The sequence below is a fragment of the Castanea sativa genome, chromosome 7, assembly GCF_040712315.1.
Source record: "Castanea sativa cultivar Marrone di Chiusa Pesio chromosome 7, ASM4071231v1".
Lineage (NCBI taxonomy): Eukaryota > Viridiplantae > Streptophyta > Magnoliopsida > Fagales > Fagaceae > Castanea > Castanea sativa.
The window spans coordinates 3,334,485-3,350,009 of NC_134019.1; the positions used below are offsets into that span (position 1 = coordinate 3,334,485).

General features: G+C 31.7%; 1 protein-coding gene and 1 pseudogene across 1 annotated transcript; both read right to left on the minus strand.

Annotated features, from left to right (window-relative positions):
* Window positions 1-2,564: 2,564 nt before the first annotated feature.
* LOC142605339 (putative pectinesterase/pectinesterase inhibitor 12) lies at window positions 2,565-5,600 on the minus strand. The gene is made up of 2 exons (XM_075776800.1): window positions 4,449-5,600; window positions 2,565-3,290 (listed from the first exon to the last, which is right to left on the minus strand). The coding sequence occupies exons 1-2, from the start codon at window positions 5,389-5,391 to the stop codon at window positions 2,596-2,598; spliced, it is 1,638 nt and encodes a 545-aa protein (XP_075632915.1). The 5' UTR covers window positions 5,392-5,600; the 3' UTR covers window positions 2,565-2,595.
* A 6,205-nt stretch (window positions 5,601-11,805) lies between these two features.
* On the minus strand, window positions 11,806-14,221 carry LOC142643198 (putative pectinesterase/pectinesterase inhibitor 12; annotated as a pseudogene).
* Window positions 14,222-15,525: the final 1,304 nt, after the last annotated feature.

Consider the following 15,525-nt stretch of genomic DNA (forward strand, 5'->3'; position numbering starts at 1 on the left):
GGGGGGATAGAAAAATGGTGGGGATGAAAAAGTAAGGGGATTGAAAATATTTGAGTTTTCCCCTCATGTGTGTTTGGTTTGGGGTGAGAATGTGGGGGGAATAATGATGTGCACGAAATACATACAATAAAGTCCTCTCATATCTACATATTTAGTGTCTATTTGGGACAAATTGAAATTTTCAGTTTATTTGCAATTTCAACTTATTTTTGTTACTATTCATGAGTTCCACTGCACTTTTTAGTACTATTCATAAATCTCACTGTACTATTCAGTTGATTTTTACCTTTATCTACAATACTTTTAGCAAAAAGTTTTTCAGTTTCAGCTAAATAAGTTGTTCCCAAACGGACACTTAACCTTATTTTTATGCTATTTTGTGACTGATTATATTATCTTTGTGTTATAGGTAATAATAGTTTTACATGCAAATTAAGATTATGTCAATTGCTAGGCCAACTTGAAGAAACCTGTAAGGCTTGAAGTAAAAGGAAAACAAGAAGAATAAAGAACAAGAAAAAGAGACCTGGAGACGTGAAATGCAAAGAAAGAAAAGTAAAGAAAGAAAAAAATAGAAGTTTAATTCTGTGGAGTCTACAGGTGGGCTTGTGGTCTTTATGCATAGTTGTTAAGTGGGCTTTTTTTTTCTTTTTCTTTTTTTTCTTACGTGATGGAATTACACGTTATAGGGCAGAGAGATTTTGGGCCATTCGGCTTTGACCTTGTGAAAGTGAAACTCCTCAAGTCAGCGTGTGGCCTACAAGCATTAAAAAAAAGTTCTAGTTCCACTTGTAATTTTTTTTTTTTTTTTTATATACAAGATAAAAATTTTATTCTAATCTAATCTAATCTAAGTGTATATATGTGTGAAAAATCTCTGCTAGAAACTTGAACCCTGACCCTTACCCCCCACACTTTACAAACACTTATACTTGTAGAGTAACCATCGTATCAAAGGTGTACGGTGGTAGCTCCACTTGTATTAGACTATTAGTATTATGCATAATGTCAAACGGTGTGTAGGTATATAAATAGAGCAAATTGAAAAATAAAGAGGGAGGCTAGGGCTGAACGTGTAAGGTGTAGAGGCAAATAACATTGTGATTATTATTATTTTTTATTGGTGTAGTTTAATGTTAAGTGTTTATTTTTTTGTTTTCTTTCAATTTTTATGAGTAACTAAATTTATAATTAAAGTTGAAGATGAAACCTTGTTATAGATTATCAGTATTGTTTACGCGATTTGATTTTTCCCACAACAGTTGTTCTTTAATGATTTAGTTTATTCTTGCTTCGTCTCAATTGACTAAATTCTTAATATGAGTTCAGTCATATTTTTCTAATGATTTTGGATTTATATTAATTAATTGAATACTTGATTTATTATTTCTTACTTTTATAATTGGATATCTCTTGCGATTTGTTTGTCAATAGATACAATTGATCATTTGATTTTTAGAATTGGATGTCTCTTGTGTTGTCAATAGATACAATTGGTAATTTGATTTTATGCCTTAGAAGCGAAGAAAAGCATGCTTTAGATTTTTAAACTTAAGTTTTAATGATAATATTTTCCATGATAACAAAATTGATTTCTAGATTATCATGTAGTGGTTGGGAGAAATTAATGATCATAAATATATGCTAATATGAATTAACAAGGTAGATTCCAAAACCTTAATTCCTTTCTCTAGATTCTTTAATCTCTTTACTACTTTATATAATATATTTTGCTTAGTTTATTTAATTTAAAAAAAATCAATTTTAAAATTAAACTAGATTAGAATTAATTTGGTTAAGGTTTAATCAATTTTCGTACGTTCATACAAGTCCATGTGGGCTCAACTTCATTCTTGTTAAACTATACTTCAGTACCGTTCGTATACTTGCAAGTATTTTTAAAATTTCACAACAAATAGAAAACTCTTTTGTTTGGTTAAGAAGAAAAATAAGAGAAAAAATAAATGTTTGTATAAATTTACTTTTATACCCCTATCACATAAAAATAATAATATTTTATAAGGAAAAGAAAAACAATGTAAAAAAAAAAAAAGAGAATGTTTATGTTTAGGAAAAAAAAAGGTAAAGTAAAGTGAAGGGGTGGGGGGAGAAGGGCACATGGGTAATTTTTCATCTAAACCAACTTTCTCCCCAGTTTGGGGAGAAACAAAACCTCCCAAAATTTGGGCCAGGGAGAAAACATTCCCCCCCCCCCCCCCCAAAAAAAAATCACCCTACTTTTCTCTCCAAGCAATCTGCCCCTAAAGAACTCTAGAAGATCTTGATTTATAATCCAACCCTCATATTAAATAAATTAGATAAGAAAGTGGAGAGAATTGAGGCTTGGGATAAAAAGTATTACCTTGGAAAGAAATTCATGAGAGAACTATATAATGCATATAAGTTACCTTGCACTTCCTAGATAAATAACCATTATATGCATTTGAATTACCTACTACAAGATCTAATTAGCTATCTTTGAGGATGTAAAATTATTTTGGCCATTCCATCTGCACAAAAATAGAGAAAAAAAGAAAAGAAAAAAAAGATAGAAGACAAATCCATTTAGTTAAGCCTCCTTATACTAGATCAAACTTAAACCCCATCATCGTATGGAAATGAAGTGGAATCCAACCATTCATCACCAGTAATGAACTCTGACACTGTAAAATTATATGCATCAGAAATATCCATCACGTGGTACCCTGGCCAAGTAACTCTATCATCTGTTGATGAGCCAGGCCCATAATTATCATATTCCCCATAATACAAAGTATCTAATCCTTGATCATCATCACTAGTCCATTGTGTCCACCCAGATGGGTCAATGAAGTTGTCAATGTAGGACTCTAAGTAGACTGTTTGAGAGTACACCCTCCACGGCCTTCCTAGGTAGCTTTTGACACTACTAGAATTAGAGTATAAATCATTTGTGGCCAAAATAGAACAATTCTGAAAGGAGATTCCAGTGTTCTCATCTGATGTGTCACGAGACTGTGCTGTGATAACTGTGAATTGGCCAGGCATTGGCATCCTAGACACAATGTTACATCCTTGAAATACCACTGCAGCATTCCCAAATATGAAATCTATAGTCCCTGATATGTCACACTCTCGGTAGAATTGTCGAAAGGAATGAACATACAATGTATCTTGGAAACCACTAATGGAGCACCTATACAATGCAGCCAAGTCCGCATTTATTCTTAAGGCAACCGCTTGATGTTTCTTTGCTCCAGCCTTATTCTCGATAGATATGTCTCGTGCTAGAAAGCCATCGCCAGATACCGCTAACGTTCAATTTATATTAGAAAATTTCTAAAGTTAGTACTAATTTTAAACTTTTTAGTACAAAAGCTTACAAATTGGGAATATGAGTGAACCACTTTGAAAATATATAAAAAAAAAATTCTAAATTATTTCTAAGTGACGTTAAGAATACTACAAATTTTGTTATATTACATTTATAAATTAATTAGTCACCAAAAACAAAATACAAATAAGACATGCATTTATTATGTCTGTGTAACCTATCAATCAAAAGTTAGGTCTTTTTGTAGTTGTACTCTGGTTATGTAATATATTATATACTCGATTTAAAATACTAATATTACTATTTTCATGTGTGTTCTAATAAGTATTATTGTTTACTAAAAAAAAAAAATAGGAATGTTTATCCCACATTGGTTGTGTGTGTCTAGTGTCTGCTACTTATAACTCTAGTCTACAACTACAAAATTTAGGTCCTTTTATAGTTGTACTTTCGTTATGTAATGTATTACAAACTCAGTTTAAAAAACTAATATTACTATTTTTGTATGTGTGCTAATAAGTATTACGGTTTACTAAAAAAAAGAAAAAATAGGGATGTTTATCTTATATTGGTTGTGTGTGTCTAGTGTTTGCTATTTATAACCCCAATCTACAACTACAGAAGTTAGGTCATTCTATAATCGTACTCTAGTTATGTAATGTATTATAAACTTGGTTTAAAATACTAATATTACTATTTTCTTATATGTTCTAATAAGTATTACTTTTTAATATAAAAAAAATCATTGTTACATCAACTTGGAAAAGTTACTTAATAATATTTCTAATATTGTTAAAAGTTTACTTCTTTTTTTTTTTTTTATGATCAGTGACATCTCTACTTTGTTTGTAATACTCACCTTGTAAAATTTATAATATCCCTAATATCACTTAATTACTTCAAACTACTGCAAACAAATTAAATCATACATAGTGCTCAAAAATAATTAATAATAAGGGGCTATTTTATGACTATCTATATATTCTGGCTTATGTATTATGAGTTAGAACTCACAAGATTAAAAATCCCCCAAATTAAAAAAAGAGTAAATTAACATTCAAAGGCGTGAGGGAAGGACACAAAATATTAGAGGGACGCACGCATGCAAGCAATTGAATTAATTAGCCAAACATACCAAGAGTTGCAGATCTGAAAGTGGTCCAGCCATCGCCCATACTTCTGTTACCAGTAATGAGAGTAACATCAGCTCCATCTCCGAGCAGAACAATGTTGGGCTTGTAATCTGGGATTTCCACATTTTCCTCATAAACCCCTTGTTTAACATAGATAAATGTTCTCTCATTATAGCTATTGTTTGGAGCAAAATTGATAGCATCAGTGATAGTAGTGAAATTTCCAGTTCCATCAGTAGCCACAGTTAGGACATGGTCGTATTCACTCTCCAATATCCGAGTCCGACTGTCTAATTTCCTTGAAATCCATGTTGGAACACCCATGTCCATGAGGCGCCTACTAGTTTGGCCTTTTTGGCTAGACAGAATTGAAAGAGAGTTACTTACGTGCTTATAAGTGTCATGTATGGAGTTCAGTAGAGTTGGCTTCAAAGGACCCGAAGCTGAATCCAGGCCTTCCAAGCATGTGTTCTTGTTTGTGAGTGCTGCGCTAAGGTAAGCTCTTGCATCGGCTAGTTTCTGTTTATTATTGGGTGCATCATGGATTCGGGAAACTGATCTTTGTAAAGCAGATAAGGTGATTTGATGGACTTCTGTGCAGTCCTGGAGGGTCCCTCTTTGCTTTTCGATGATATTTGAGTGACGTCCAGCATCCAAGAACAGATTGGAAAGGTTTTCAGACTCGGATATTGCGGTTTGGAGTGTTTGAAGGAGGTAGGTGATGATGTTTGGATTGATATTAATTGAGATACCGATGGAGAGCTTCAATGAGTCAAAACAGACATCTGGGTATGGTGTGGTTTTGCAGATAGATTTTATGGAGGACAAAGATTGGGAATATTGTAGAGAAGTTGTGGAAGAAGAAGAAGATTTGAGAGCCCATGTTCTCGACAAGCTAATTGCAGAGAGGAGCAAAAAAAGATTCAGAATAATGAAGGAAGCCATTAGCCATGAAAGCAGTTTGCTGAGACAAACTGAAGTGAACACCAACAAGTTTAAAGGCCTCTTATTGCCGATACCCACTCAAAGTTAAACTTAAATTATGCCATTGGGAAGGGGTAATAATGAATTGGATTACAGACTTTGATAGCAAGGGATAATAATAATAATGACAACATCCACGAGGGGTGTGGCACAATAGTTTTGAGTGATGCACAAGATATCGTAAGTGTGGATGTTTAAATTAAAATATAGACTTATTTGGGATTTTTTTCAACAGCTCAAGGTTTTAGAGTTTATTTGTTACATCATTTTAAACTTACATTTTTACATTTTAAATTATTTAACACATTTTTTTACACATTATTTTATATATAAAAATTTAAAAAAATTACAAAAATTTCATCTCAAATTATTATCTAAACACTCTCATAAGACTAGAAAGCTCACTGCGTCCTCCGGCACTCCAACAAGGCTCCAAACCCAATGAATAGAATATTATTATATTCACCAGATAAAATTGTCACGTTAACAGCAAATAACTCTTCTTCTTTTTTTCATAAAACAAATAATAATATTGACAATGAAATCCATATTTTTTTTTCCTTTCACGGGATGTAGGTTTGGAAAGATCAATCAGGCCTGTCATGTTGAATACTTGGAACTTGGACAATGCACAGAAATGTTATTTCAGTCGCTTTTTGAATAATGACTGAAATTTCAAAAAACAACAAAGAAGCAGAACAACCACGCTTTTTGTTTATTTATATATTTTTGTCTATTTCTGCTCCATTTGGAGTCCCTTTAAAAGATACTTTTCAGGACACGGTATAGAGTATTCTTCTTTTGGAGACAAATGCAAGTGGTATTATTCGTGTTTATATGTCTCTGTCTAAACTGAGTCAACTGATCAACTGTTCCTTTCCCCTTATAAATTTATTGGGATTTATTAAATGAAAAAATAAATATAAACAAACAAACAAGCATCTTTTCATATGTTGTAGTATTTAAGTGGCTTGAAATTAATTAGAATTTTTTTTTTGAAACACGCACATATATATAGGAGAAAGAAAAAAATTAAAAATTTGTACATGTCAAATATATAAAAATTTAACTTAATAAGAAAATCATAACCATAAGATTAATTAAAATTCACGTAACTTCATATCATAAAGCTCTTTCTCAAGGAAGATCATGGGCCCTATTATGGACCTACTCGTCCATATAGTAATTAGTCTTTATTTAAAAATTTTGAGAAAATAAAGTAGAAAAAAAAAAAAAAGGGTGAGAATATTGAATAATAAAAGGTTTTTGAATGACTAGAGAAGGTAAAAGTTATAAAATATTTTTAAAAAGCTTAAAAGCTCAATGAAAGAAACTAGTAAAAGTATGGGTAGCTGACGTGTTGGAAGGGAATTTGGGAAAAGACTAAGGGACAAAAAGGTGAAAACAAAAGAAACTGAGGGTCAAAGACTAGTAAAAGTATGGGTAGCTGACGAGTTGGAAGGGGAATTGGGAAAAGACTAAGAGGACAAAAGGTGAAAAGTGAAAACAAGTAAAAAAACTAGGGTCAAAGACAAGTGGGGAGGGGGAGGGACCAAATCTTGTGCTGTGGGGCAACTCAGCATTAGTTTTACCTGCATTGTTCTGCATTTACATGGACTACAGTTATAATGTGCAAATATTCATGCAAAAATAATCCCGAAAATAAATTTTTTATTATTAAACAGATAATGCCATACAATTAAGTTTTAGGGCATTAGTCCTAAACATCACATGTAAAAAACACATTTAATTTACATCATGCAATTAATACGTATATATTAAGCCACTTGATGCAAGCAAGGTGTATAGTGTGTAAGTTTCACTATATTAAGCACAAAGTATGATAGCTAATTAAATTAAATTATAAATATTAAATTTACATTTAAATTATTTGAAACTTTAATAACAGAATTTTTGTTTGAAGTAGAATTTTAAATTTTTTGAAACTTAGATAATGGAGTGTTTTATCTAAACTTATCCTAACAATTATGAAGTCACTTGCTATTTTGGTCATAAGTTTTTATTTAAAGTCACTTGTGTGTGTGTGTGTTTCTAAAAAAAAAAAATACTCAGTGTTATTGAGTCGTCCCACATCGATAAGGTGTGATATTGAGAAAGGGTTTATCACTTGATCTGCAACACTAACCGCCGCATGCAGTTTTGGTGTTGGCGTGTGAGTGTATTCCTTTATCCCATCTCTCTTCCCTTATATATGTGTGTGTGTGTGTGTGTTTGTGTGTTTCTCAACAAAAAAAAAAAAGTAAATTATCTTGATAATTAACGAGAGTCTAGCCACTTGTTTGCAAAAAAAAAAAAAAAGTTATTCAACACAATTATATTATGGCTCTTATGACCCCATTTTTTAAAATAATCAAATATTTTAGGGCAAATAATAACTTACCCACTCGTAATTTCGCTAAAATTTAAGTTGCTTACCTGTGGTTTGAAATTTGACATTTTACCCACCTGAAGTTAGTTCAGTTAGAGTTCCTTAACTCACATTTGTTAAAAACATGGTTAAATATGTGATTTTGCTTCACTTTTATGTTTCTCTTTTCTGAAAACACAAAAAAAAATACAAGATCAAATCAGATAAAAAAGAATCAAACAAAACACTTGCATTATGAGATTTCAAATCACATATAGGTAACTTAAATTTCGGTCAAACCTTAGGTAGGTAAAGTGTCAAATTTCAATCAAATCACGAATAGATAAGTTATAATTTACCCAATACTTTAAATATTGTTTACCAAAAGCCTTATAACTTGATTAATTTGCAAATTCTTATATTTCAAATGGAGGCATTTAGAATCAAATCCCCTCACGCCCCCACCCTAGCTATCAAATTATAAATTTAAAAATTAAAAATTTAAAAAAAAATTTAAAAATTAAAAGCAGAGAAGAGAGAATGGAGGCATCCTTATTTTTCCTCCTCCTATAGTGTTTTTTTTTTTTAATAGAAAATCTAAGTACACAATTTTTTTCACTACAACTTTCGACAAATTTTATTTTTATTTTTATTTTTTTGTCGTTTGCTCTTTACGGGAATAGGATTTTTCCTTTTTGTACACAAAACTTGACATTGTGAAAAACGGTAACAGACAAGTCAATTTGCAAATAAAGTTTATGTCCCAACATCTGCCAAACTCTCACATGTTGAGATTCTTTTATGACGTGTATTTAATAGCCTTTTCAAGGAGACCCGTCTTCTTTTTTTATTTGACCCGACTGACTTATGAGCAGCCCCTGCTACTGATCATTTACATGATAATTTTGACGAACAAATAACTACTCTGCCATTTAACAAAAAAAAAAAAAAAAACTACTCTGCAAATTAAGAAAAACAATTTTTTTTTTATACACGATACAAACACGTTTGATTTTCTTTTCATTTTTTTGAGAAAAAATAAGTACTTGAATTTGGGATTGTGAATCCATCAAACTACATGTTGAAATGCATAGTAGTGATGTAAAACGTATTTGTATTGTGACGGTTCTAATGCATTGGAATAATGGAGTTAAGCCGTGTCCTAAATTTTTAGCAAGAAGTTATTTGTATTTGCTAATTAATTGTAACCTTAAGTGTATTAGGGAGTCTGAGTATTTTGTGGAGTCATGCATGGATGTAAACGTTAGGTAGTGGGTTCAGTTAATTTGTTTTGGATTAGACACTGCTTTGCTTGTATTTAAATAGCTGTAATTATTTCCAATAAACATATGAGAGGATTTTAATCTAAGTTGGATCTGAATTTTTTTTTAGAGGCCAAGATTTCTTTAGTCAAATTCAAACTAATCCTTAGTTTATTTTTTGTTTCATACTAGGTGAAGAGGAGAAAAATCACCCTCATCCATCATACAGCAAAAGAAGAGAAATTTAGCATCATCCATCAAGCCAACTTTGTCTATCATGCCAGTATTGTCCATGTGATGAACGACTACAACATACATTAAATGAGTTCTTCATAAATGACATGAGTAACAGTTAACGCGCCAGACAGGCAAAAGCGTAATCGACGGACCAACGGACAGAAGACCATTGAAGCCTATAATGTCTTCGCATTCATTACTAATGAATTATTAAATTAAATGCTATTCAATGCAAGACGTAACGTATAGACATTACTAACAGGCGAAACCATAAAAGACATTCAATGCCCAAAATAGCTACGGAGTAACGTATAGGTACCAACAGACGAATAGTCATTGGCAGACAATAAAAGCTAGTCATTAATACCAACGGCTCCATATCTCAGGAATGTGGATATTCATTTAAACAATGAAGACAAGGGCTATAAAAACCCACACAAACCAAAGGCAAGTAGATACACAACTCTCATCCCAAAAACTACTCTCAAGTTGAATTCTTTTACAATATACTTCAATTGAATCTCATTCTAACTTAATCATCGGAGGGTGTTCAGTAAACACCACACTGGTGTATCCATATTTCTCTATTTTTATATCTTATTGCAGGTTCATCTAGAAGAATCCAACGTCTTCGTCTATCTGTATTGATAAGAAGTTCAACTAATGATTTTCAGCACCAAAAGCTATAAAGCCAAAGAAGAACAGCACCAGAAGTTTCGTCTTTGAATGAAGCCATTACCTTTGTCCATCTGTATCGACGAGGAGTTTAGCTGAGAATTTTTTGACATCATCACTATGTATCAAGTGGTTCATAGGAGACAACCATAATTCTTTTTAGTATTTTTTTTCCCTTCAAAAATTTTGTATGTATCATTAATACAGTAAAATTTTAACTTATGGACAAAAAAAAAAAAATTTAGTTGAGGTAATTAGAACTCACACATACTTGAAGCAATATTATTTTATATAAATTTATTATAGTCATTACATTTATTATGCAACAACAATAACAAATTATGTCAGTAAAAATGTTTTATTCCTATAATAATTGAACAATTAATCAAGACAAGAACCTGGTATAAAAAAGCATACTTGGTTATTAACTGCTGCTGCTTTTTTTTTTTTTTTCTTCTGTTTGTGATGGAAAGAATTCACTCTCTTAATTTTATCTAGACTTAATGTTTTATCTTTCTAAAGACAAACGCACCGCTGCTGACACACCGTTGAAATTCCATTATTCATATCAAGCTGATCACACTACCACCCAAAAAAAAAAAAAAAAAAACTCGAGTTTAACTGTTTAAGCAGCTTTCAGAAATCTGGCAAAAAACAAAAAATCGTCCCTATAGACACAATTTTACTGCCAGAATTAATTACAATCAACAGCTCAAGTACTATACACGTAAAAGATAAAACTATCATTTAATAGTTTGGGTTGGTTACGATTTTTTTTTTTTTTTTTTCTGTTCTTCAATTCTTCCAAGATCATAAGGCCATACTATATATATATATATATATATATATATATATAAACGTCTTACTGAATGACTAGTATCGATAAAAATATATAGCCTGTACAAGTTTTCTATTGGTGAATGTGGACGGCGGTGTTTGATTACAGATCGATAGGCGCATGCGATGTAGTTTTGTTGACCACTTACGTTTTATTGTAATCCTGCAACGTTGAGAAACCTTATCTACAAAAAATGACATAAAACTTATGATGCATGAATATGGACACGGGTACAAGTATGGTACAATATAGCAACACAAGTAATTTTTTAAAAATTATAACATAATGCAGCATATTGAACACCGTTATTACACAAATACAACACCCTAAATAAAGTATCCACACATCTTAGCATAAAACTGATAAAAGAGAAAGTTATATAAGAAAAAACAAATAATAAGAGAGGGTGGTATAAAAAAAGCATTTTTAATAATAAATTTGGCTAACTACTGTATTAAAAATTGTTTAGTGTTAATGCTAATTTTTATTTTCAAAAAGACGATTATCAATCTTTCCAAAAGAAAACTTTAGTGTTCAAAAGTAAATATCATTATTATTTTTATTTTTACTAGAAATAATCTTTTTGTGTGTGTGTGTGTGTGTGTGTGTGTGTGTGGATAAACTGAAACTTCATTAAAGAAAAAGAAAACTAAGAAACAAAAGAAGAACAATAATCATCCCTACAAACATCAATAATTGGATAATGGAAACTGAACTTATTATAAGAAAATTGGCCTCTAAGATCACCAACCAACTTAGTAATAGCATGGTTTAATCAATTGCCTTTGAGTCACAAGACTTTTGATAGATAAATCACCATTATTTGATAGATAAATCACCATTATATGTATTAGAATGGCCTAAAACATGATCTAATTAGATACCTTTGAGGAAGTAAAATTATTTTGGCCATAAGATCGAAAAAAATAGAGAAAAAAAAAAGAAAAAAAAAGAAAAAGGACAATTCCATTTATTTAAAGCCTCTTTTCACTAGATTAAAGTTTAAACCCATCATCGTAAGGAAATGAAGTGAGATCCAACCATTCATCACCATTATTAATGAACTCGGACACAATGAAATTATATGCATTTTTAGTATCCATTATATGATACCCTGGCCAAGAAACTCTATCATCTGTTGATGAGCCAGGCCCATCATTGTCATACTCCCCATAATACAAAGTGTTTGATCCTTCATCATCATTATTGGGCCCCAGCATCCACCCAGTTGGGTCAATAAAGTTGGCAATGTAGGATTCTAGGTAAACTGTCCTAGAGTACTCTCCCCATGGCCTTCCTAGGTAGCTTTTCACTTTGTTAGAATTAGACTGCAAATCCTCTTCAGCGACAATTGAACAATTCTGGATGGAGATTCCAGTGTCCTCATCTGGGCTATCACGAAACTGTGCTGTGATAACTGTGAATTGACTTGGGGTTAATATTCTAGAAATAATGTTACACCCTTGAAATACAACCGTTGCATTCCCAAATATGAAATCTATAGTGCCCCTTATGTCACACTCTCGGTAGAATTGTCGAAAGGAATGAACATATAATGTATCCTCATAACCAATTATGGAACACCTGTACAATGCTACAAAGTCCGCATTTACTCTCAAGGCAACTGCTTGATGTTTTTTTGCTCCAGCATTGTTCTCAATATATATGTCTTGTGCTAGAAAGCCATTACCAGACACTGCTGAAATTCCATTTATTATATATTTCTAATTAGTTACAAGTAAAATAAAAAAGGAAAAAATCCATTAGAAAAATTATAAAGTTAGTTTTAATTTAATAACCAAAGCTTAAAAAATAATGTGAAATGAAATAAGACTGGTGTCACTTCAACAACATATAAATAAGTGTCTGGAAATTTTACGGATGTCACAAATTTTGTTACACAACCTTTATAAATTGATATGTTATCAATCATAAAAAAGTAATTTAAGACATTTATTTTATACTTTTGGAACCCACTAATAACATTCGTTATTGCATCAATTTGTATAATTAAGTTATATAATAAATTTTGTAATATATATATATATATATATTCCTTATTTTTTGCTTTAAGTAACACTTTTAGTTTGTGATATTCATGTAATAAAATTTATAATATTCCTAAAATAATTTAATTACTTAAGAATATTCCAATAAATTAAATCATAATTAGTTATCAGTTTTATTGGCACATCCTGGTCCTCCAACAAAGATGACCACAATTCAAATCTTCTCTTTATAATTATGAAATAAAAAAATAACTAATTAATATGAGAAGATACTATTTCATGACTATCTATTCTGATTTATGTGTTGTCCCGTACAATTTACAAGATTAAAAAATACAAATAAAAAAGAAGAAGAAGATTATTAACATAAAAAGGAGTTAAGGGAAGGACACAAATTATTAAATATATAAAAGTAAAACAAAAGGCATGCATGCAATATAATTGAGTTAATTTGCTAAACATACCAAGAGTCGCAGATCTGAAAGTGGTCCAGCCATCGCCCACACTTCTGTTACCAGTAATTTTAGCGGCATCAGTTCCATCTCCATGCAGAAAAATGTTTTGCTTGTAACTTGGGATTTCCACATTTTCCTCATAAACCCCTTGTTTCACATAGATGTGTTCTATCATTGCTATTGTTTGGAGCAAAGTTGATAGCACCAGTGATGGTGGTGAAGTTTCCAGTTCCATCAGCAGCCACAGTCAGCACCTTGCTCGGGTCATATTCACTCTCCAATGTCCGAGCCCTACTCTTTGATTTCTTTGAAATCCACGTTGGAACACCCGTGTCCATGAGGCGCCTTTTATTATGGCTTTTTTGGCTAGACAGAATGGAAAGAGCATTGCTTACATACATGTATGTGTAATCTATGGAACTCAGTAGGGTTGGCAGCAAAGGACCCGCAGCTGAATCCAAGCCCTCCAAGCATGTGTTCTTATTTGTGAGTGCTGCGCTAAGGTAAGCTATTGCATCGGCTAGTTTCCGTTGTTTAATGGGTGCGTCCTGGATTAGGGACATTGATCTTTGTAAACAAGACGTGGTGATTTGTTGGAGTTCCTCGCAGTCCTGTATGGTTCCTGTTTGATTTTCAATGATATTGTCTGAGTTTCCAGCATCCAACAACAGATTGGAAAGCTGTTCAGACTCAAATATTGCGATTTGGAGGGTGTAAAGTAGGAAGGTGTTGATGTTTGGACTGATCTCAATTGAGATATTGATAATGATGGAGAGTTTCAATGAGTCAGAACAGACATCTGGGTATGGTGTGGTTTTGCAGATGGTGTCTATGGAGGACGAATTTTGGGAATACTTCAGATAAGAAGAAGAGTTCAGAGCCCATGTTCTTGACAAGCTGATTGCAGATAGGAGCAAACAAAGTTTCAGAACATTGGAGGAAGCCATCAAAGTTTGATGAGATAAATTGAAGTGTGTACTGACACAGATTTAAAAGGCCTAACTAAATAACGCGTAACACGTTATATTATGGACACTGTATCTTTATGTACCTAGTGTATAATATCAATGTTATGTTGTCACATTTTTAAATTAAAAAAAAAAACTTTATTTGTATATTTTTTTCTTAAAAAGTTTATTTGATCAGGATTCAGGAGTGATGTGTGGAAGACCGAAGACCCGAAGTTCCCTTAAAATTTGTTTTTCTTCGAAGTTCTTACGAGGGACTAGCTGATGCAATTATGCAAGTAGGAATCTTGGTGCTTAATTACATGGGTAACAGATCAACTGTTCTTTTCGCCCTTTCAGATTGTGAAACCGTTGACACTATCATATAATTCACACTCTGTTCATATAAACTTCACATTTTTTTTTACGACAAATGACTGTTTTTTTTAAAAGAATGTATACATTTAACCATGCTTTCTTTTCCGGTCGACCATTGTCCCATAGCTTCTCCCCTTTGTTTCCTCTTAATGGGAATAGGATTTTTCTTTTTTGGTATGCACAATTTGACCTTTTCTCGTGAGCAACGATTACCTCTTGTGAGAATATTATTATGTTTCCTATTTTGGTATACACACAATTTGACCTTTTCTGCTGAGAAACAGTGATAGAGTAAGACAAGTCAAATTTAATTTCAAATTTCTTTCCCAAAAATCTTAATCTCAACATGTTGAGATTTTTTTTATGATAATTATATATGACTTCTTTATGAGAAGACCTGCATGTCTTCTTTATCTGTGACCCAAACTAGTCTACCAGTTAACAATAATATTGAGGAATACAATTTATTTTACAATTATTACACAATTTTTTTATAGAAGAAATCTAGGTCTAGTACTGGTATCGCCAATAGGCTAGCTATGTTAGTAAAAGTGAAAATTGGTTTTAAGGATACAATTTATTTATTTTTTGAATAAATGAGGAACAAATAACTAGTCTACCCGTTAACAATAATATTAGGGAAACAATTTATTTTACAATTTTCTAGTTGTTTTATTTTTATATTGTAAGTCTATAATATTTTTTTATCTAGGCCTATCACTGGTATCACCAATAGGCTAATATCAGTAAATGTGAAAATGTTGTGTAACTACTTACTATAATAATCAACCAATAAATCAAAACAAGATTCTTAAAAGTAAAAGAATAAAAAATCCAAATCCAAATGCAAATCCTCTTTACTACATTTTGTATACCACTCTATATTCCACTAATTACTACTTACTATTTGTATGATTGCTTTCCAT

What these genes read in the sequence shown, in the direction of transcription:
- LOC142605339 (XM_075776800.1), bottom strand. Translation starts at nt 5,391, where the DNA reads ATGGCTTCCTTCATTATTCTGAATCTTTTTTTGCTCCTCTCTGCAATT. An exon ending in TTTCAGATCTGCAACTCTTG is followed by an intron (nt 3,291 to 4,448) that starts GTATGTTTGGCT and finishes ATTGAACGTTAG; the next exon opens with CGGTATCTGGCGATGGCTTT.